This window comes from Fistularia commersonii, chromosome 5 (assembly GCF_037954325.1).
Source record: "Fistularia commersonii isolate RoL2024-O1a breed Wild chromosome 5, RoL_Fcom_v1.0, whole genome shotgun sequence".
In the NCBI taxonomy this organism is placed as follows: domain Eukaryota; kingdom Metazoa; phylum Chordata; class Actinopteri; order Syngnathiformes; family Fistulariidae; genus Fistularia; species Fistularia commersonii.
Genome location: NC_141288.1, coordinates 18,179,676 through 18,200,311, shown reverse-complemented (window position 1 = coordinate 18,200,311; position 20,636 = coordinate 18,179,676). Strand labels below are relative to the sequence as shown.

Below are 20,636 nucleotides of genomic sequence, written 5' to 3'. Positions count from 1 at the left end.
GCCCATAAAAATTTACAATAAATAGAAATTACGGTAAACAATATAAATACGAATCTACATTAAAATAATTCACACATCTATGATTGACTTCAAGTCAAGGAGTTAGCCAATAGTCAATGGATCGGTTTCTATTTTTGAGGTTGAGGTAATTCTGTTTACGGCTCATAAACAATATGAAATCTTGAGAAGGCATATCGATTATTTCAGTGCTTTGCAGTGAGTGCCTTTGCGTATTGGAGTGATGTTGTCAAATGGAAAAATAAGAGGACGCACCTCACGGTTCCTCTCTTCCCCTCTGTGTTGCTTTGCCAGTCAGTACAATCAAGAAGCGTCGCGGACCTTGCTAGTTTCGTTATACAAACATAAATAATAAATTAAAATGTGGGGTTTTTTTGCTCGTTTTTTTTTTTTTTTTTTTTTTTTTTTTTTTAACATTACATTGACATAGTGAGTAAAAAATTCTTACAAAAAGTTACCGAGATTACAAATTGTGAAAAATAGTCTTATCCCGTCATATAAAAATGCCACATTGAGAAAGAGGCTAGTGAAGTTGCTTCGTATGCAATACAACAAAAATAAGTATAGGGACACAATACATCGTATACGCGATAATGGGAGGGGTTGTTACTTTTTTTTTTCCTTTTCTTTTCTCTCTCTCTTCTTTTTTTTTTTTTTTTTTGGTTGAATTTGTCCGAACAAACATGCTACCAAACTGGTCTGCTATCAGATTCCAATGCGTTCCCAAAAGCCAATGTAAAATACAGTACAAAGTTGTGTGACAAATGGCTCAGGTCTAGTTACAATAGTTCAAAAAAAAGGCTCTTCAAGTGAAGGAAAGCTACAGGTTCTCCGTTGGGATCTTTTTGAGTTGAGTTCCCCAAAAATGTCTTCTTAAACAAATATGAACTTTCAGAAACAGGCTACCTGATGTGAACGTGTCATGTTGTTAGACGTATTCCGTGCACAGCTGCTAAACAGTTGTCACAGACAGGAAGGCATTGTGTACTTTGGAGTCCTCGGGGACTCTGGCCCCGTGGCTCATCAGCTCCTGGATCGTCATCCAGTTGTCCAAAATCTTTTTGTTTCGCTTCTTCATCATCTTTTTGTGACTAAGCTCCAAGATGTTGACCTCCTTCCGGCCCTCGGCGCCGCTGGCCGGGCCTTCCTTCAGACACTCGAGGCGGCTCTTCTGCATGAACTCCCTCCTCTTCCTCTGCTCCCTGGCTCGAGCCAAGTGCTGCTTCCTCTCCTCTTTGCTCCAGTAGCGGCCCATCTTCATTTCACTCATGGCATCGTCATCTGTGGTCATGCCTCCGCTTCTCTCCTCTCTGATTCGCAGCGCTCGCTCCCTCAGGATACGGTCGCGAGCGGGCCTCCGGGCCACGTAACGGGTGCCGTCGGCTCGGACTTTGACCTTCCACTCCAGACGGGGTTCCCCCGGGCGTCCGTTACGGTGCACGGGATCTCGACAGACACTGAGCAGACTCAGCTGGCTCTGGGAATACTCCAAGGAGGAGTGCTGTTGGAGCAGCTGCATGTAGCCCTGCAACAAGCACAACGTTGTCACGCACATGCTTCGAAGGTGCACTCAATGCAGAATTAGAAATTAGACGCGCCTTGATCGTACCACACCAACCTGAAGTTGTCTGGATCCTGACTGGCCCTGAAAAGGGGTGGTTTGGAAGGAGGCGTACGGAAGCTCTCTCCTCGAGTCCCTGGCCCTTCGTTTCTTGTCGCACCTCTCGTCGTCCGCGGGCAGGGCGGGGTCCGACTCGGACCGAGAGGGGTTGCTCTGATCCGGGCTACTCGAGAAAACGACGCCTTGGTCCGCCGCTCTGCCGCGACCGGGCGTTCCCTGGGGCTTCGGGACGGCGACGGGGCTGGAGGGGGTCGATGAGGCCATGCTAAGGTTTTTCTGGTTGGTGATGCTGATGTGTCTTTGCAGCGAGTGGTCGGGAGATCTCTCCGTGCCCAGAGGCGTCGACCGGGCACTCTCCGCTGTGTTGTAGGCACTGGAGCTATCCTTCTCTCGGATCTTATCGCAGTCCAATCTCTCCGGGTGTTCGTGGATGTCGGCCAGCCTGCCGTGTCGCTTGTGCACGTCCTTGGGTCTCCTGCCCGGTGAACCCGACGGAGGCTGTTGGGGGTCGAGCTGGTGGGTCTGCCGGAGCTGATGGGCCTGCATGATACTCTGGCACTCCAGTTCGATGCTACGCAATTCTTCGTTCAACATCCTCAGCTCTTGCTCCACCCCTCCGCCCGTATCATCGGCGGCGTCTCCGTCGCCGGCTCCCTGCTCCGTGAGGCTGCACTCGATGCTGTGTCGGATGGAGTACACCCCGCACTCGCCTCCGTTCCGAATTTGACACTTCAGCTCCAGAAGTTGCTGGAAGTGATTCTCCAAACCGAGGATTCCACCCCCGCTATTGCAAATACCGACTCCCCCTTCATGACCCTGGCCTTTGGACGCCGTCCTTTGGCCATGGGGGTCTTGTGAATTCCCAGCCCTCTGTTTGTCGTGATGATGCCCGCCCCGCCATTGTTCTCTCAAGCAGCGGGCCGGACTCCTCCTGTGAAGCCTGGCCAGCAGGGGCTGGTGCTCCGGACAGTCCGTGCTGCGTCCGAACCCGCTGTCTTTGTCTTGGTTGTTGGAGGAACAGGTGGCCGTGTCGGTCGTCATCTCGTCTTCGGTTTGATGCTGCCGTTTGAGGAATTCGGGAAAAAAAAAAAAAAGTTAGCCCTTCTCATGTTGTATTTCTTTCAAATCTTTTGACTCGCCGTGCCTAATGAACGCATCCTTGTTCCAGCGCATTTCTTATCCGTGCCTTTCAACACATTTTTCTTTCTGCGCTCTCTTGAGTTTCCTCACCTCATCGCCCCTGTCAAAGTTGTGTTGCTCGTGCTTCTTCTTTTCCTCCAAGATCTCCATCTTAAGTTGCTCCACGAGTTCTTGTTGCTCATCATCGAGCCATACCTCCTCCTCCAACTGAAATCACAACACCTGTCAAAAAACCGGTCTATCGGCGCGTGGATGTGCTTTTGTCTGTGTGTGCACAAACTCCAGACAATCACGCTGATGGCTGAAAGGAGAGGCACTTAGCAGGCAGCTGTTATTTGACAGGTTGTCAAGATAAGGCACGGGGTTCGTGTAAAAGCATGCGCGTGTTTACCTGGATTTCTGGCCTCGTCACCAGCAGCACGATGCTCCTCGTTTCTTCACTCGACATCAAGGCTACAGCTTTCTCCCTGTCTTGCACTTCGCAGCCGTTTATCTGTGCGGGCGTAACAATACGAATCGCCACGTTCAGGGACGGAAAACACAAATATTTTTCCATTTACTTTTAACAAATGTGCATCGCGTCGATTCTCGCGTCACGGGCGGACCCGTCGTCTTTCGCCCCCTCCGTCAGACTCGTTTCGTAGCCGTCTCTCATCGCGCCGGCTATTTGCCGTCCGCTTTTCAACGGTCTCTCCGGTGATTGTTGCTGAACGTGCAGCGCGCGCAGACCTCGTGTTCGGCACGGTCTACCTATGTTCGGTGAAGGGAGTCAATTACAAGTGCATAGTCCAGCCCCACGAGAGCCTGCTCTCACCACACATCCAGACACACAATTAACTGATCTTTGACAGGTGGCATTCATCTTTTCCTCACTAGAGTAATGGGCCTGTCAGGGAGAGATAATAGGGCCAGGAGTACAGCACGCCTTGCTCCTCGCAATCACTCATAGTGCATGGAAACAAACACTAGAGAGAGAGAATGGATATACCGTGATATCATAAATATGGAGAGGCGCATCCACGTCGGATGCACATTGAAATGCTGTCTCAGAGCGCTGCTCTTTGAATTACTTAACCATCAAGGGTTCCCTGTTTCGCGCCTCGCAATTAATTCACCGTCATTTAATTTATCATTGTCCGGCATAACGTCGGGCGAAGCAAACATTTTCTTGAACTGTTTTTTTTTAGCAGGGGAATACATGTCTGAACGGATATCGCTTGCGCGGTGTATTAAAGGTTGTTTATTTCTGGTTGATGATTGAATTACCGAAAACGCTTAAATGCATCGCACGCGCATGCGATTTCCTGAAACTTTGACGTCGCTTTTAATTAGTCGTCGTTCGCGTGCCGTACAGTCATATTCCATTTTCCATTACTTTGGGAATTTCCGTGTACGCTTCTCCCCGCCGCGATTTCCCGTTCCATATTGCGACGAGGCCATCGGATGGAAAAAGCCTGGCCGACGTACAAAAGGAGATAAAAGGGTCTTTGAGCTGCCGGCGCAACTCAGAGGAGCTGTTACGCCAGGGACCGGCCATCGAGAAAACGGTAGCAGGGAATCAGATGGCGGGTGCCGAGAGAGGCTTGGTTTTCTGTTAATTTGTCAATTAGTTTTGCCGTCGAGGCAAACAGCCTGCAGCTTTACAGTAAATCTGTAGCGACGGGCTTCCTGGATTCAATTTATTGTTTTGTTTTTTTGTTCAACCGGAGTTTATCTCAACAATCTCTCCAAGATAGTGCATGGATATGAGATTAATAAATAAATACAGACGATGTCATTGACAGGCTTTACTGAATCTCGTTTGGCATGTAAAAAGCAAATAGTGAGTTTAACTTTCAGCGTCTTTATGATATGGCTTCATATCCAGGTTTGTAAAACATCTGCACACCAAAAGTGCTCCAAAAATAATTTATTTTACTTATAGTAGAGAAAACTTATTCTCGCATGACGTTTCGAGCAAACATTAGCTCTTCCTTAAATGCTCACCAGAAAAATGTCAACAAACATGTTATTGTGGCACCATTTTTAAAGGGAATGATCATGTGATTGATTCCCTCCTTTTTTTTTGGCCCCTCTTGTTAGTCATATCAACATTATCTTCAATTTTTTCGAAACCAGACCCAAGATACTTTTTCACATGTCCGGACATGGAAACTAAAACATTCTTTATCGAAGGGGGTTTCAGCGTACAATATGAAATATCGACTGTATACAAGGGAGGAAGAATGAGACAAACAGAGCAAATAAAAGCGACTGAAAACATGGCATGGACAACAAACAACATACCTATAAGACAAAGTTTAATATCACTATTCCTCATTTAAACCTTGTTTGTTTAGTGTTCCCAGTATGTATATCCAGAACAATTCACATTTTAAAAGGATGGAGTGGAGATCCCCCCCCCCCCTCCCCCTTCTGCAAGGACATTTTACAGCCTCTATCCCCAGGTATTTCAAGGTAGAGACATTATGTTTCGCATCCTTGAAACATAATGAGGCGGCAAAAAAAGTATAAATGGCACCACAATAACATGTTTGTTAACATATTTCGGCTAAGCATCTGAGGAAGAGCCTATGTTTGCTGGAAATGTCATGCAGGAATACGTTTTCTGTACTATATGTAAAACAAATTATCTTGAATTTTGCAGCACTTTTGGTGTGCAGATTTTTTATCACACGTCTATTCAGTCAACTTTTTTTAACCAGCACTTTCCTAACTCATCCCTAACTGGGTGGCGGATGTGTGTGTGTGTATTTTTTTTCTCTTTTTCTATGACTTAATATCCAGCCATAAAAATAATACAGACACCTCGAGTTTCCGGGAGCCTCGGCTGTTCAGTCTGTTTTCAGAACTACGTGTAAAATAATGTCATGTCTCTCTGTGGATGCAGAAAAGGGATTATGGTTTGAAAAACGACCCTGAATAATGGCATTTCACGACGGCGTTTCCACGTAATGAGAAACAGAGCAGACTGAGACAGAGAGAGGTGAGATGATGCAGTGCCTTGTATAATTGTGACTAAAGACTTTAATTTCCTCGGTACAATGTGGTAATTAAATATACATATGCTCAGCCTCAGTCTGGGGACACTAGCAGCATGAAGAAAAAAAAAAAAAAAAAGTGCCTTGCAAGTGAACCTATATCTATGCATATGTGGCTCCTCAATGAGAAAAGCCAGATGCAACTCTGGCTCCAAGTGGCTGGCTTATGTAAGATTTATCCTCCTGTCAACAGTGTTGTGCTCTTTTTATTTCTAGACTAGAAAAAGCAAATATATTCACGCACGTTATCAATATAAACTACAAGTACAGGCAGACATAACGGACACGAATCACCTCACCTGGAGAATCCGATCGCCCTCCTTTAAGCGCCCGTCTCTGGCTGCGATACTGTTGGGTTCGACCTGCGCAAAAAAAACAAGCAAAGAGCATTAAGGGAAATAGTGAGTACTCATATTTCATTGTAGAAAATCCCATTCCCTGCACCAAATAAGAAGAAACCCTTCGGTCTGTAAATTACTTCCTAGTAGCTGCAGGTTTCAGCGGGTCCGGTTGGTGAAACATTCCTCAGCTTGCCTTGCCAAATAGTGATACCTTGTCACATGGCTTGGTGTCTTCATGAGATTCACAGGATTCTTAGGCAACTATTATTTGGGCTCAGTTGGCATGTCCGGCGCCATCGGTTTGTGTGTGTGTGTGTATGAGTGGGTGAATGCAATTTAGTGTGAAGCGCTTCGATCAACTCGCTAATCAATATCAGGCTTCTGGATCAAAATTGTTGATCAGTTTCGTAATGCAATACCAATGCGTGATCTTTCCCAAAAGATCTTAGTATTGTGTCCAATTTTGCGCTACGTCTGTTGCCTGTTTTATCCTTGTTGGTTTCAGCCTATTTGCATTCTGCTTATTTTTGTTTAGTTTTGTCATTGCTATTGTCACTGTTTATGTTCCTATCCTTGTTTTGGTTGTGTATTTTTACCCTTACTTCACACCCTTGTTGTTGTTGTTGTTCTCTCTACTGTCTATTTATTTTTTAAGACGTATTTGCTGTCTTCTAATTGTCTCTATTTATATTTCTTTTCGTATTTATTGACACTATAACTGTTACGCTGCTGTGACAAAAGAATTTCTTCTAAGGGAATCAATAACATTTAGCTTAGCTTAGCTTAGCTTAGCTTATTCTGTGCACCTGAACCTCCACTGACTTTGACCAAAACCGGAGGTGAAGGTTTTGAGATCCAGGAAATGTCAACGGATTCGACGCGCTGACACGGCTGCAAAGTTTGTTTGTTTCACCAATCCCTCCAACCGACCACGTACGGTCTTTATGTGTGGTAGTTGGGTTTACCGATCGCGTCTCATGTCTCCAGTTAGCCGAATAACGGAAATCTGTACAGAATGGGCCGACGATTGCCACGCCTTCTTAGTCTTTGACATTGCTGATGCGCGCCAGTGACTCCTGCTCTTTGAACAATCTATGCATTTTGCATCGTTGCATGAGCCCGTGCTAGTGATATGAAACAAATCGTGTCATTTCCTTTCAACTTATCTCAACGGCTGTGCATATAAAATACAGCAGCTTCTCTTCTACCATTTGATAAACTTTGTTGTTCTCGTGCCGGGGATTCAGGAGAGATTTCCACACGGGGGGGGGGGGGGGGGGGGGGGGGGAGGCAAAACAAATCTCAGAGGAAACACTGGATGGGAAAAGAAAAAAAAAAAAAAAAAAAGCTTCCTAAAGTTGCACACACATTATCCATAAATACATTTTAATGAGGTTGATTTGCATTTTTATAAAAGAGTCGCAAATAGCCGTGTTCTGTCGGGCGGCTGGTTTCACGGGAGGCTGATATTCGGCAGGTGCCGACGTTATTTGCGGTTTTGTTTTGAGATTCAAATGTATTGTTGGGTTGAAGAAGTACAGTGAGCTGATAGAAGCCAAATGTCTGCTGCACGGTTGTAATCCTGCCATTTATATCTTTATCGTTGTCTCGTAATCCTCAGAGCAGCCCTTTTTACTTGCCTGGATTTTTTGTTTCACGACGTGACTGAAACTGCACCGGAAACACTTATAATTCAGATTTTAGTGCTCTAAGCGCTCATAATGTCATCTTTCATTGCTTTCCCGGAGCGCAATAATTGGGTTTCATTATCAACAGTTTGCAAAGTGGTTTTTCTTTTAATTATAAGTCAAAACTAATATGAATTCTAAAAAGTATCTGCTCTTTTTTTTTTCCCCAAAGTGTTTGGTATTTAGAGGCGCCCGATACAAGAATGTGTAACGTAAACAAATGTGGCGGAAAGGGAAGGTTGTCGCGTTCATCTAATTAAAACCCCCTTAAATAAAACCCTGAAAAAGGGGGAGGCCTGGGCACCGATTCACATTTCAAACCTGACTTCCTCTTCGGCCGCGCACGGCTCCGTCTCAGTTGATATTTGACTGGCAGACGCTCAAACATTTCCCTTCCCCGGAATGTAAAGATTGGAATTCAAATGAGGTTTGTCGTCTCTGATTAACTCCCCGCCTTAAAGTTAACCGATAATGGGATCTCTATTGATTTAATAAGCAGCTGCTTTTATTCAGACCTCGTCGCGGAGAGGGCGCCTTGGTTTTTCCCACGTCTCATAATTGAGCGTGAGGCGGAAGACGCTTTCACGAGATTTAAAAAAAAAAGGTAAACAATTGCGTCTGTTAACTCCGTTTGCCATTAATCCAATGCTTCTCGATTATTTTCTGTTACACCCCCCCCCCCCCCAGGAAGAAGAAAATAAATTGTTATATGTACACCTCTGGGCAACACTGTATCCTTATTAACGCTGAAGAAAAGACAAAAGAGAGAGATTTTTATCAACTTGCGACAAAGAATAACTAATATTATTAACATGACGCTGCTCGCTGCTTTACTGAAGTAGCTTTCACAAAGCGGGATGATTTTTGGCTGCTCTCTGTTTGTTTTCGCTGAAAAAAATCAAGCGGCTTATCAGCGTAATAGGGGTGTAATATCTTTTGATTTATTTAATTTATTTATGTATTTATTTTTAATTTATTTAGCTTCATGCTGTCTGCTGCCAACAAATTTTAGACGCAGTAAACACAGCGGTCTTTCCTCATCTCCCGCCGTAGTCACTGTGAAGCTAAGCGCTACATACTGTACGCTTCGTCATATTTCTTCGTCTTAGCTTTCGGTTGACGTTCGTTTGTCTCATTTTCCCCGTCTGCCGTGGTGTCTCTTGAGGGTTGAACTTCATATTTCCAGGCTCAGCTCAAAAAAAAAAAACCCTACACCATAGAGCTAACACTACACATTCTCACTACTACATCACCTTTGAAAAACCTCCCTATCTCTAAACCTCACTCCTCTACCCTTCACACACACATTTTAGTTATTGCTATTTTCACTGTTTATGTTTCTATCCTGTTGTTGTCATTCTGGTTGTCTATTTTCATCCTTGCTTTTTTGCTGTTGTTGTTATTGTTCTCTCCGCTGTCTATTTATTTTCCGATGTCTTTTGCTATTTTCTAATTGTCTCTCCATATTAATTATTGACACTATAACTGTTACACTGCTGTGACAAAAGAATTTCCTATGAGAAAATATCTTATCTTATCTCATCTTATCTTACCTTATCTTATCTTATCATAAGCATGTCCCCCCCTGCAGCACCCCACTTTTTGAGAAGCAATGCATTAATCAGAAGGTGTGGAAGGTGTGGAAGGTCACACCTGTCCCACGTAAATGGCGGCGTCCTCCTCGTCGTCCGTCCGGTAGCAAAGCGTCAAACCCAGCTTCTCTTGACTGTTCTGTCGACACAGCTCAACCTCCTGCCAAACACAAAAAAGCATTAAGTTTTTAACCTGTAATATCTCCAATGGGCAAACTGGTTGGACGGCCTCCAAAATGTACCATTTAACACATTTATGCTCTCTTTTTTAAACAGGACGGCCGGGTTAATGCACGCCACGGGAGCTCGTGTCAAATGTTATGCTTGACATTACTGTTACTAATCACTTTGGGGTTATTTTGCTGTCCCGTTGCTATAACTAATGTCATTTATTACACCTTTGGAGCCCATCTTATTACTCCAATGATATAAACGCCATAGACAACTTAATGTCCTCTGTATTTACATGCGCAGCAATTTTACACACACTTGCTTTCACACACACACAACCGCACGCGCGAGCAAACACAGTAAAAAAAAAAAAGCTCTTTTAGAAGGGACATTATTGTCACAGTGCTTTGAAAAAGCATTTTCGCATCTTTGCAGCCAAAATACCAACCAAAGTCACCGCGGCTTAATTGTAACAATAATAATTATAATTACCACTTTTGTTATCGTAAAGTAATTGACTCAACTCTCCAAAACTGTCAACCAGGAAAACCTTCACAAGTATCATGAAAGGTCAACGTTTAACCGATACATATATATATATATATATATGTATGTGTGTGTGTGTGTGTGTGTGTGTGTGTTTGTGTGTGTGTATACACATGCATATATATGTATATATATATATATACACATATATATGTGTGTATATACATGTGTATATGTATATGTATATATATATATGCATGTATATATGTGTGTGTGAATGTATGTATGTATATACATATAAATATCAAATATATATGTATATATAAATGTTCTTTTATTGGTTTATTTTTTTCTGAGACATGTCCTTGATGTGCAGGTTTTGGTGAAGTACAAGCAGTTTTGGAAAAGATTAGCGAGTCTGCCAACATGCACGCAACTGGCAGAGTGGGATTACATCAGCTTAACAGTATGGTGGCATTTATGCAGTTTTTTGGGGGGGAAGATGTATCGCACTCTCGACAGGCAGTTACCACTTCTGTCGTGAGATCGGAGGATGCAAAGCTGTTTTCATGTGAAACTCCGAGAGTGTTTTTTTTTTTTTTTTTTTTACTTTAAAAACTCAGCCGCTCCTCTGCAGGAACGTGAGCAGATAATAAATTATTCTTTTTTTTTTTTTTATTCCACAGTCAAATCATATTTTTCATCCCTCAGATGTGGGTATGTAAACACGTTATGAAATATACTTAGCGGCAGGGTAGCTCAGTGGTTAGCAAGAAGGACCAAAAACATGCAGGATGTTCTTTAGAGACACAAAGTTGGTCAGATATGTGAACGAGGGAGCGATTTTTCTCCCGAAGCGCAGGATGAGCGGTGTAGCTCATGAATGAGTGAATTAATGAATAAACAAATGAATGAAATAGTCAATGTGAACATTTACAGCATCCACAGAAAATAAGATAAGATAAATAACTTTATTGATTCCCACAGGGGGAGTCCTTTTCACACAGCAGCGGAACAGTTATAGGGTCAAAAATGATTACGAAAATAGATAGAAAGACAGTTAGAAGACAGAAAATAGCCAAGACATCCAGAAAAATAGACAGCAGGGAGAACAAGAACAGCAACAACATTAGGGATAAGAATGGACAACATAATGGAACAGTAAGGGTGAAAAATAGACAACCAGAACTAAACGGCAATATAAATTGAGGGACTCTAGCAGTGAGAAGAATAAAATAGATAGATAAACATGCATGTAGTTATTTTCGGGAATTAAAGCCCTAAATTCTTTATTTTATAGAACTCAGCTTCTCCCTCGCTTCTTTCCGCTGTTTTTTTTATTCCTCGCCTCGAATTCTCTCCTTTTCTTTTTGCTCAAAGTCAGATCGAAACGTTTCCCCCAACCGTTTTTTTCTTTTTTTTTTTCCACTGAATACTTAAACGCATTCACTCGCCAGTTACCGGCAATGACAACAAGCGGTTCAGTTCGGAGCAGGTGGCGCTCAGTCGCTCCATTCTGTCTTTTTACACTGAAAACAGCTGCCTGCTGTGGCTGCAAATGGGTTTGATGAGAACGGTGATCGGGAACCGAACAGATGCGAGCCGTAAATCCAAAACAATTAACTAAATGGTGCCAATATTGAGGCCAGAGCGGGAAAGAAAACCTTTTCGAAGAAATATTATATCCTTACGTTTATGCAAGATATACATTCAGATGGGAAGGGAGGTATAAATGATTGTTAAAGATCTGATCCCATCAGCAAAGTGCTTGACAAGCTTCTGCTGGCAAACATATTCTTAGTGCATTGTCGGGGCTAAATATAACATTTTAAGTGAATGGGATGGTCACACACACACACATGCACACACACAGTACCAGTGAAGGTTACAGTGAAGAACAGTGACATGAAAGCTTGTTATAATCGCACCGAACAGACCGTCTGTTCAGTCTTTAATGGCTACAGCGATGGTATTTCGCGCGCACGTACCTTCCCCACAGGAAATTCCTCTGCATTTAGTCTGACTTGCAAACCGGCTCTGTTTGATCTCGGCTGTGGACAAAGGTAATCACATAAAGATAACTCCGGGGGTAATCTTTATTAACCCCATGCTGCCAAACTCATTTCAGCAAAGTTGGGAAAAGAGGGGTGTGGAATATCATATGGGGTAAAAGTGGGGATAAGGATGAGGGAAGGGGGGGGGGGGCGAGAATTAAGCCCCAGTCCGCCTTAATTCTGCCATGCGAAACCGTGATAGCAGAGATTGACAGGGGAAGTAATTAATTTCCGTGGCATTTAACCCCCTGTGCAAGGCAGCCTCTGACCTTCAAAGGTTATGGTGTGTAAAGAGTCCCTAATATTGCGGCGCATAGTTTTGACAACTCCTCATTAGTTCAATATAAGGGCTGATTCCACGCCACGCTCGCATGCGGTCGGACAGCGCCGATGCATTAATATCTAATATGCCAGCTTTAAGTGAAATAAAGCGTCCGGCGTTGGCATTTCACAAACCCTCTAGATTGCATATGGTTGTCTTAGCTGTAAAGAAGCCCAATCGGGGATGATAGGTTCATGATATCCGCTGCTGCCGTGTCGTTTAAATCGCGCGTTGGGCGGGGGGTTCATTTCGTGTGGTGCGTAATGATGTAAATTACGGCATTTATCTTCCTCAGTGATGATGGTGACCGATTCGAAATGGGAATGATCGCATTTGCACATGTATATGAGTACATGCAGATTAATGACATTGCCATTATAGGTGGTAAACTGACAGTTAGACACATTAAACATCTGCTCCAAACACTTCCGTCGAATGCGCCCTTTACTGTTATGCTCAATTCAAAAGAAATGACTTCCGCGCCGGGCGTTCATCGCATCATTGTTTCCTCATTGCAGATCCGTTCAGCCGTGAGAGCGTCGTCATTTTAATTCCTTTTAAAATGTTGCAATGATGACTTTCCTCAACAAGGAATAAGCTCGTGCGGCCTGTACCGTGGCTCCTCCAGATATTTACAGCCCGACAGCCTATATCATTCATGATATTCAGGTTCGGGAGCTATTCCAAGAACGTACTTGAGTCTTTAAAATGGTGTGTTTACAAAAGGGCTAACGGTGATTAGCGCTAATGCGTTGCAGAAAGAAGGTCCCTGGTTTAATTCCATTGCAGGGCTTTTCTGTGTGGGTTTCCTCCGTCCGAAAACACGCAGGAATTCCATTAGAGAGCCTAAATTGCCCAAACTCACGCATAAAGCAGTAAATAGTTGCATTTCTCCCTATGACGTGTGAGCGAGAGGGTGAACGGTTGTATGTGTGATCGACGGGTCCAGGACGGGGCCCTAACCGGTGTGGATAATGAATTTTAGCAAAGGCCGGCCCATCGTTAACCTCATCAAACTGACTGATTTGGGCTTTTTGCCACGATGTGTCTGTTGACAAAATTGTGAGAAAAGCGCCCAAAGAGCGAGGTTCCTCGCATACAGAAGAAGAGCGACCGAAAATAAAGCCAAACTGCCAATTTTTTCATATCATTGCAATATTCTATTGTAGAACGTTGCCTGCTTTCTGCTGCCCTGCAAGACAGGTAGACTCGTGTCTGCGTCAGTGGTCAATGAGGCGAAACTGAACTTTCAGGCCAAATGGCAGCTGACAAATGAGAATGAGCTCTCTATTCCAAAGACGTTCGGCTACTTCCCGCTGCGTACCGAGTCATTTGTTTCACAATTATCACATATTTTAGCAAATTACACCGAAGTAAATTAAGTATTAAATATTCCAGCAATGGCAGCACGGTAGCGATAGACGGGTGGATATTCCAGCGATGAAGAGGAATCCGCCTGCCGTGTTTCCGTGACATGTGTTCTCCAGTCTCTCCGTAGTTTTTTTTTCCCTGCATAGTTTGCTTCCAAAAACTGCCAACAATAATATGACATGCTCCCCCAAATTCGGTCTAAGCATGGTCTCCCAATTTTTAAAAATAACCGTCCTGTAGAAAATTCCCATTACAGGTAAGGGATACTCGTGCTAGTGATGCCAATTTTTAAAGCCACACCGTGAGGGTTTCCTACAAATGTCTGCATTCATACTTTTTAGAGGTTATATTGCAAATATCAGCAGATCGTCTTGCTGCGGCCTGAAGCTGAGAATCAGGCAAGGCTCGCTAGAATTTCAGACACCGAGTCTGTAAATGATGCACGGTATTTGTAGGCGCCCTGAGCAGGTTGAGAATTATCGCTTTATGCCCAGCGGTTCCCGAGTATATTATCGATGCATCAGCGCTCATGTGCTCGATACAAACTATTTCCTATTGACATTTATTGGAGGAAATCATTCACTGAGTACCATGAACTTTATCTCATTTCATACTTGAACAGACAAAGCTACAGACATTTGTATGTGCCGTTCTCTCCTTTGCATACTGATATGTTTCGTGTTTGATATTAAATGAATAGACTGGATCCTCATCGCCTATTGATCGGCCGTGATTATAAAACTTTATTTGGACTAATTTGGTGAGCGGTCGATGAGCTGTTCCTTGTGGTATAATCGTTTTCCAAGATACCGAGGCGTCATGGAGCAGGAAAAATATGCCAGCGGGGATACAATCAGTCTACGGCAAAACTACGACTGTCAGTCGGAGGCGGTTTCCAAGGTAATGGAAGCAGAATTCAGATTCATCCAAGGGTAAAGCTGTCCATGTTTCAGTTAGACACACATGGATGGACAGAAGTAAGTGAGAATGGTTGATTTGATGTCAGGCAGGTGGTGGCGGAGGGGGGTGGAGGGTCTCCCTTTGTATATGTCGTGAGAGGAAACTCCGGTCCGGCGCTGACACCGGTAGCCCACAGGTTCTCCTCAGCCCCACCCAAGACACATCCACAGACCCTTTCAGTGACACTCCAAGCAAGGCCTCAGCTGGCAGATGAATCCTAATGATCCACGGTGACGTCCGCTGAACCAGGAAGCACCTATTAAACCAAATCGGACCACGGGCGGTCACAGATATCGCCCATCACTGTCACCTGCATTGACATCGGGTTCAACCATCGGACTGACATAATGCGTCCGTTTCCATGGCGATACCCATTCGCGGATTAAAGAAGATGCTCTTCGTATTGCACTTGGGGAAAGATCACCCTCAAGCGTGTCATTGGTTAAAGTCTGAGGGAGTCATCGGTAGAAGCAGCATTTTAATGATGATCTGCTCGTATTAACTCTTGTAGGAGTTTCAAGTTTACAAATAGGTTGGGATTGATGTGATTGGGTGGTTGATGGTGGGAACCCATTGGTCACTGCTCAGCACTCAACATCACCACTTACGTTATGTGGAGCAATGCAAGAAAGACGCAGCTCAACCGATCCCGAAATATGTCCAACGGCGCCGTAGTTACTGTTTCAGGGTTTCGGTTATTCGCTCATGTTTCTTAAGTTCTTGTCGAATTTTTTTTCTCTTGGCGACCGGACTCGAGTTTCTTCACTTGAAGACGTTTCACCCCTCGTCTGGGAAGCTTCTTCATTTCTGATGACCTACGGGGAGTTTCCGAATATCCGAATATAGAGTTTTGGGAAGTGTTGATCAGCAGAAACTAGGTGTAGGGGGGGTTGTTATGCTAATGGGGGTGTCTGTCGTTGGAACAAAAGAGCATATTGTGGGATTACCTGGATTGGAATGTGAAAAGGTAAAGCTAAACAAAGGAATGAAATCTGTTGGATCACACGAGCTGAGGCTCGTGTGCGCAAATCTGTCCTGGTATTGATCCCAGAACGGCGTTGTACGTTTGGGAAAGCTTGTGTCTGAGGCCGTTTTCTCCATTCTGACATGGTTTTTCTGTTTTCTGTCTGACTACATTGTCAAAGTAGTTTTTGCAGATCAACTCTTCCATTTACACAACAAGCCACCATAACCTAGACCACCTTGGCAGTTATAATCGGAAACTCCCCATCGGTCATTAGAACCAAAGAAGCCCGTCGGATGAGGGTTGAAACATCTTCAAGTGAAGAAACTCAAGTGTGGTTGCCAAGACGAGAAGATTTTGACAAATCCACAGACAGGTTTCTTAAACACTTTCTAACTGCGTCAATGTGGAAGGTTCCCCTAGTATCAAATAGCGACGCATTTGACCCCCTCCCTTTTTTTTTAAGACCAGGCGGGTCATATCATAAAAACGGAGTTTGTGTTTTCCATATTTTTCTGCACTAAATGAGAAATGGAGTTCCTCCACTGACGCTGCAACTGAAAATAGATGCTTCTCCAGGTTTGTGGAAAAATGACAAGGGAAAGGGTGAGCCTGATAGGGGGAAATAATGAGGCGGACAAATGAATTTATGTCTCAAAACAGAATGCTGTAAATTATAAAGAGCCCCTCCGGTCGAAAAAACTTGTTTGAAATTCAAAGGATGGAATAATGTAGGAGAAAATCAGTGGAAAAACGCATCTGAGGCGGGCGGATGTCATTCCTGCACATTTTCCTCAATACAGTTATGGAGTTGCAACTCAATGCCTCCGGTACCTCCGATACATAAATGTTTTGTCATGACCCGGAGGCCTCCAAGACACAGGAAGTTAATGTCTCCATTTCGGTATGTCTGCGTTACCTACAAACATAATGGCGTTCTTCTTCTTTTTTTTTTTTCTCTTTCATTATCTTCAGCTGAACTACCGATCTATTTCACATGCCAGAGTCAGTGTGAGAATCCAATCCGGTTAACATGAACATACAGGGAAGCATTTAAACTCTGCCCCAAAGCCTTGCACAGATGCTAGATTGGTTGTGAATAGCTTCATTTTCGCTGCACTTCTCTGCGGATTGAATCCCCGCCGCCGTCCCGATATCATCTCCATATTACTATTTATGATTCTACGGATGGCGGTTGAAAGCCTCCGCCGAACAAGTGAACACTTTCCCCTTTCGATTCAGTTTCTTTTCAGCTTGAAGTGGCTGTCGGATTACACTGACAGACGGTGTATAATGAAAGAAAAAAAACACAACCGGCGGTGAATGGAACATCCTTTTAATTCAACAAGGAAGGGTGGGATTTTTCTCTCTGTCTGATTCCAAGAAAAATGGTCCTTTTGCAGGACCTTCGCTCCGCTACGCTGAAGCATATTTAGGCCAAAGAGCAGGAGCTGCCTCTGAAGAGAAAGCCCATTTCCGTCTACATTGTAGTGGACATTTTGATTGTGCTATTGTGGAACTGGAGAACACTACGCATCAGACTAGCCTTGGATTGTCCTCATCAAACAAATGGCTTTTCTAGTGATGTACTCTGCTCCTTTTGCATCAATGGAAAAAATATCAAAACAAATTCAGTGAAGATGCAAAGCCTGGCAGCGGCACTGCGTGCAGTCGTGTTCGGAACATGAGATAATTTTGTGAATATATTAAAAAGTGGCAAAAACAAACAGTATAATTCAATATTTTCGGTCGATCACATACTTAAAACGAATCCCCCCCAAATTGCGATATATTACAGGGTAAGAAAAATAATTTAACACTACACTCACAGGGTTCTGTAATTTCGAATCATTTCATGGCCTGAGAGTTGAACATACCGTTTTCTCTTGAGGGAACGGCGAAGCGCAGATATCACATTTACGAAGCACGTGTTTACTGATGTTTTCTTACAGAAAACACATTTTTAAAAAATTCCGTTATTTCTGGATGAATAAAATATTGCACTTTGAAATAATGAGGTAATCTCCTCTAGTTTATGTGCCCTGCCCCTGATCCTCCGTAGACCGCGGATACCCGAAGCTTGCTCCACAAAAAGTGTCGGATGATGAAACGGATTGGAAATCACACAAATGCAAAACGCTACCTCGTACTCGTACTCGTCAGCCCTCTCCACCTCCGCCGGCGTATTGGAAAGGTACTCGGGACATTCATAAAACTCGTGTTCCATGGTGTGGATGGAGTGACAGCTGCAGAGAAGAAAAAGAGAAGGTTAATTCGACTGCACCTGCTTTAGACGTCTTTGTGAGAATGAAACACGCGCATAAATAGAATATAGAATACACTTATGTTTTTCTTGTGTGTAACAACCCCTGCGCATAAAATCATAAGTCGGTAAATTAAGAAGATTATATTCTTTTTTTTTTTTTTTCCAGCTGTTTAATATCAAAACGAATCAGGTAATAACATATACATATTTATCTGTCAACGCCACGACCTCTGTAAACTGTTGCTCTGTAATTACATAGCAAATCTGGCAGATTTGTAGTTTTATAGGAGCAATTGATTTCATTGGCTGCCCGGCAAAGCCCTGCGAATTGCCACAGGGCGGACGCAGTGCCAGGATGCCTGCTCCGTCAGACCATTGGCTTTTAATCGTCCAGCAAATGCTCCCATTAAGGAAATGGATGAACACATAGAAACTATTATTGCGCGCCGGTCTGGCTCGGCATGTTAATTTGACGGGGCTAGCGTCGTGCTAAGTTGTGCTGAGGGTTTCCTCGCCGTGATATCCCTTTGTAACTGCCGATAGAAGAAGGAGAGCAGGTTGAATTAGGGTGAAGACGACAGCGTTTTGTGTCGCTCCGGCAGAACACACAGGATTTCTGCATGTTGGCGACCAGTGAGCGTTAAATAAGTGTTGGTCCTCACCTGTCAGACAAGAGGAAGGGGCAGATGTCGGGGACGGGCGGGGTCACGGGCCGAAGCTTCGCCAGTGCCATGATGTGCTCAAAGGTGATGTCGGTTTGCGTGCAGACGTCGACAACGCACACTTCCTGTGGCGTGCCGCCGTGGTTGTGTGCTACGTTAGCCATAGCTCTGGCAGGGTTTCGCCTGATAACTTGGACAACAATGGGATCTCGTCTGATGGTCTCCACCACCGCCTCATCGTGCTCGACCTTGGAAAATTCTCGCCCGTTCACCTGTGGGAGGCACATGGTTAAGAGTGATTGCGCTCAATTGCTTCTTCTGGATAATTCCCTGCAATTCTCACAAGGAGCTCATCTTGTTCCCTTTGACATTTCAGGTAATGCAAGGAAACTTTGAAACTCACTTCTTACCAACAGGCATTTTTCGTGATGAATTCAATTTAGATTTTTTTTGAGTGTGTGGGAATATAATTTAGCAGAAATTCCGATCATCGCTCTCAGCAAATTCTTGCTGAGAGCCACACGCAATTTTCAACAAAGTAACTTAAGGAAAGAGCACTTTGACCGAGGAAGAATTTTATTTTACTTTATTTTATTTTATTTTATTTTATTTTATTTTATTTTATTTTATTTCATTTTATTTTATTTTATTCTATTCTATTTTATTTTATTTTATGTGCACATCAAGATTCTAATACAATTCTGATCATCACTAAGCGAATTCCTGCTGAGAGCCACTCAGCAACTTCCACCAAAGTAACGTAAGGAAAGAGCAATTTGACAGAGGAAGAATTTTATTTTATTTTATTTTATTTTATTTTATTTTATTTTATTTATGTGCACATCAAGCTTCTAATGAAGAAAAATGCCTTAAATACGTAAATAAAAAATAGATTGAATATCCCGAAGATGGAAAACTTGATTTGATACCGGTCCATGGTTCATTTGGCACCGGTCTTTTGTCATGAGACCTTCCAGATCTTCTTTTGAAAAATGACCATTTTAGATTTCGCCCTGCTGCCGCACTTAACTCTGTCGTCTCATTGAAAAAAATGAGCCAGAAACAAAAGTGGCTAGAGAACTCTTTTTTTGGGGGGGAGAAAACGATCAAATGATGAGACCGCAGAAGCGTCGCAGACTGCCAGCAAAGAGAAAGCTGCGCCTGGAGAACAGCTACATGATTTAATAATTTAAAATTGATAATGATTTTTTTAATTGATATAGCAGTGCAAAATTACTGTAATTGCTTAATTAAGCGTTTAATCATTTAAAAAATGTTATTATCCGAACCCCACGGAAACATTTTAATGCATAAAACTGGTCCTTGGTACCTAAAAAGTTGGGGACCGCCGATCTGATGCGATCTTATTCCACAATTTTTACTCATGTTTACTTTTTTGTGTGTTTAAATGACATGCTTTACGTATATGCTTACAGGTAAGACCACGGAACAATGATTATAATGAGGGTATCGGTAAATGGGAAGTGAGTTCGAGGGGGAGGAGCACAACACCGATCCTGCTCCATAGGGAATGTCAGTTTTTAATAAGCAGCACTTCCTCGCGAAAAGGTTGTGCCATTTGGGAATCCGTTCAAGTATGTTTGCTTAAGATGTCAAACTAACAGCCATCAAGCAACGGCGTAGGAAAATGTGAAAACGCACACGCTCCCTTTTGCAATGAGCTCAATCAAAACACACACCCGCTGAAGCCTGCGCTCATGTTCATGTTCAGTCAGTTACAACTTGATATTGATTGACTCCATTGATTTTTATATGTTGAAGACAGTCAGGGGCTCGGAACATGACAGAACATGGCAAACTTCTGCATCAGTATCGGTTGAAAGACAGAAACACGCATCCTCCAATCTCCCCGTGACAGCACAGGCCTGCCAGAAAACCCAGTAGACTATTCAGTAGACTAAATCACCGTGGACCCTCA

General features: G+C 43.5%; 1 protein-coding gene across 1 annotated transcript in view; it reads right to left on the bottom strand.

The window, feature by feature from the left end:
- Nucleotides 1-406: 406 nt before the first annotated feature.
- Nucleotides 407-20,636, bottom strand: part of pdzrn4 (PDZ domain containing ring finger 4) — a 40,742-nt gene continuing 20,512 nt past the window's right edge. The window contains exons 3-10 of the mRNA XM_086147107.1: nucleotides 18,698-18,969; nucleotides 17,913-18,015; nucleotides 9,503-9,601; nucleotides 6,120-6,182; nucleotides 3,171-3,272; nucleotides 2,870-2,986; nucleotides 1,637-2,698; nucleotides 407-1,543 (exon numbers count right to left, since the gene is read on the bottom strand). Coding sequence (XP_086003233.1) covers nucleotides 971-1,543; nucleotides 1,637-2,698; nucleotides 2,870-2,986; nucleotides 3,171-3,272; nucleotides 6,120-6,182; nucleotides 9,503-9,601; nucleotides 17,913-18,015; nucleotides 18,698-18,969 — 2,391 coding nt within the window. The 3' untranslated portion in view covers nucleotides 407-970. The remainder of the gene's footprint in view (nucleotides 1,544-1,636; nucleotides 2,699-2,869; nucleotides 2,987-3,170; nucleotides 3,273-6,119; nucleotides 6,183-9,502; nucleotides 9,602-17,912; nucleotides 18,016-18,697; nucleotides 18,970-20,636) is intronic.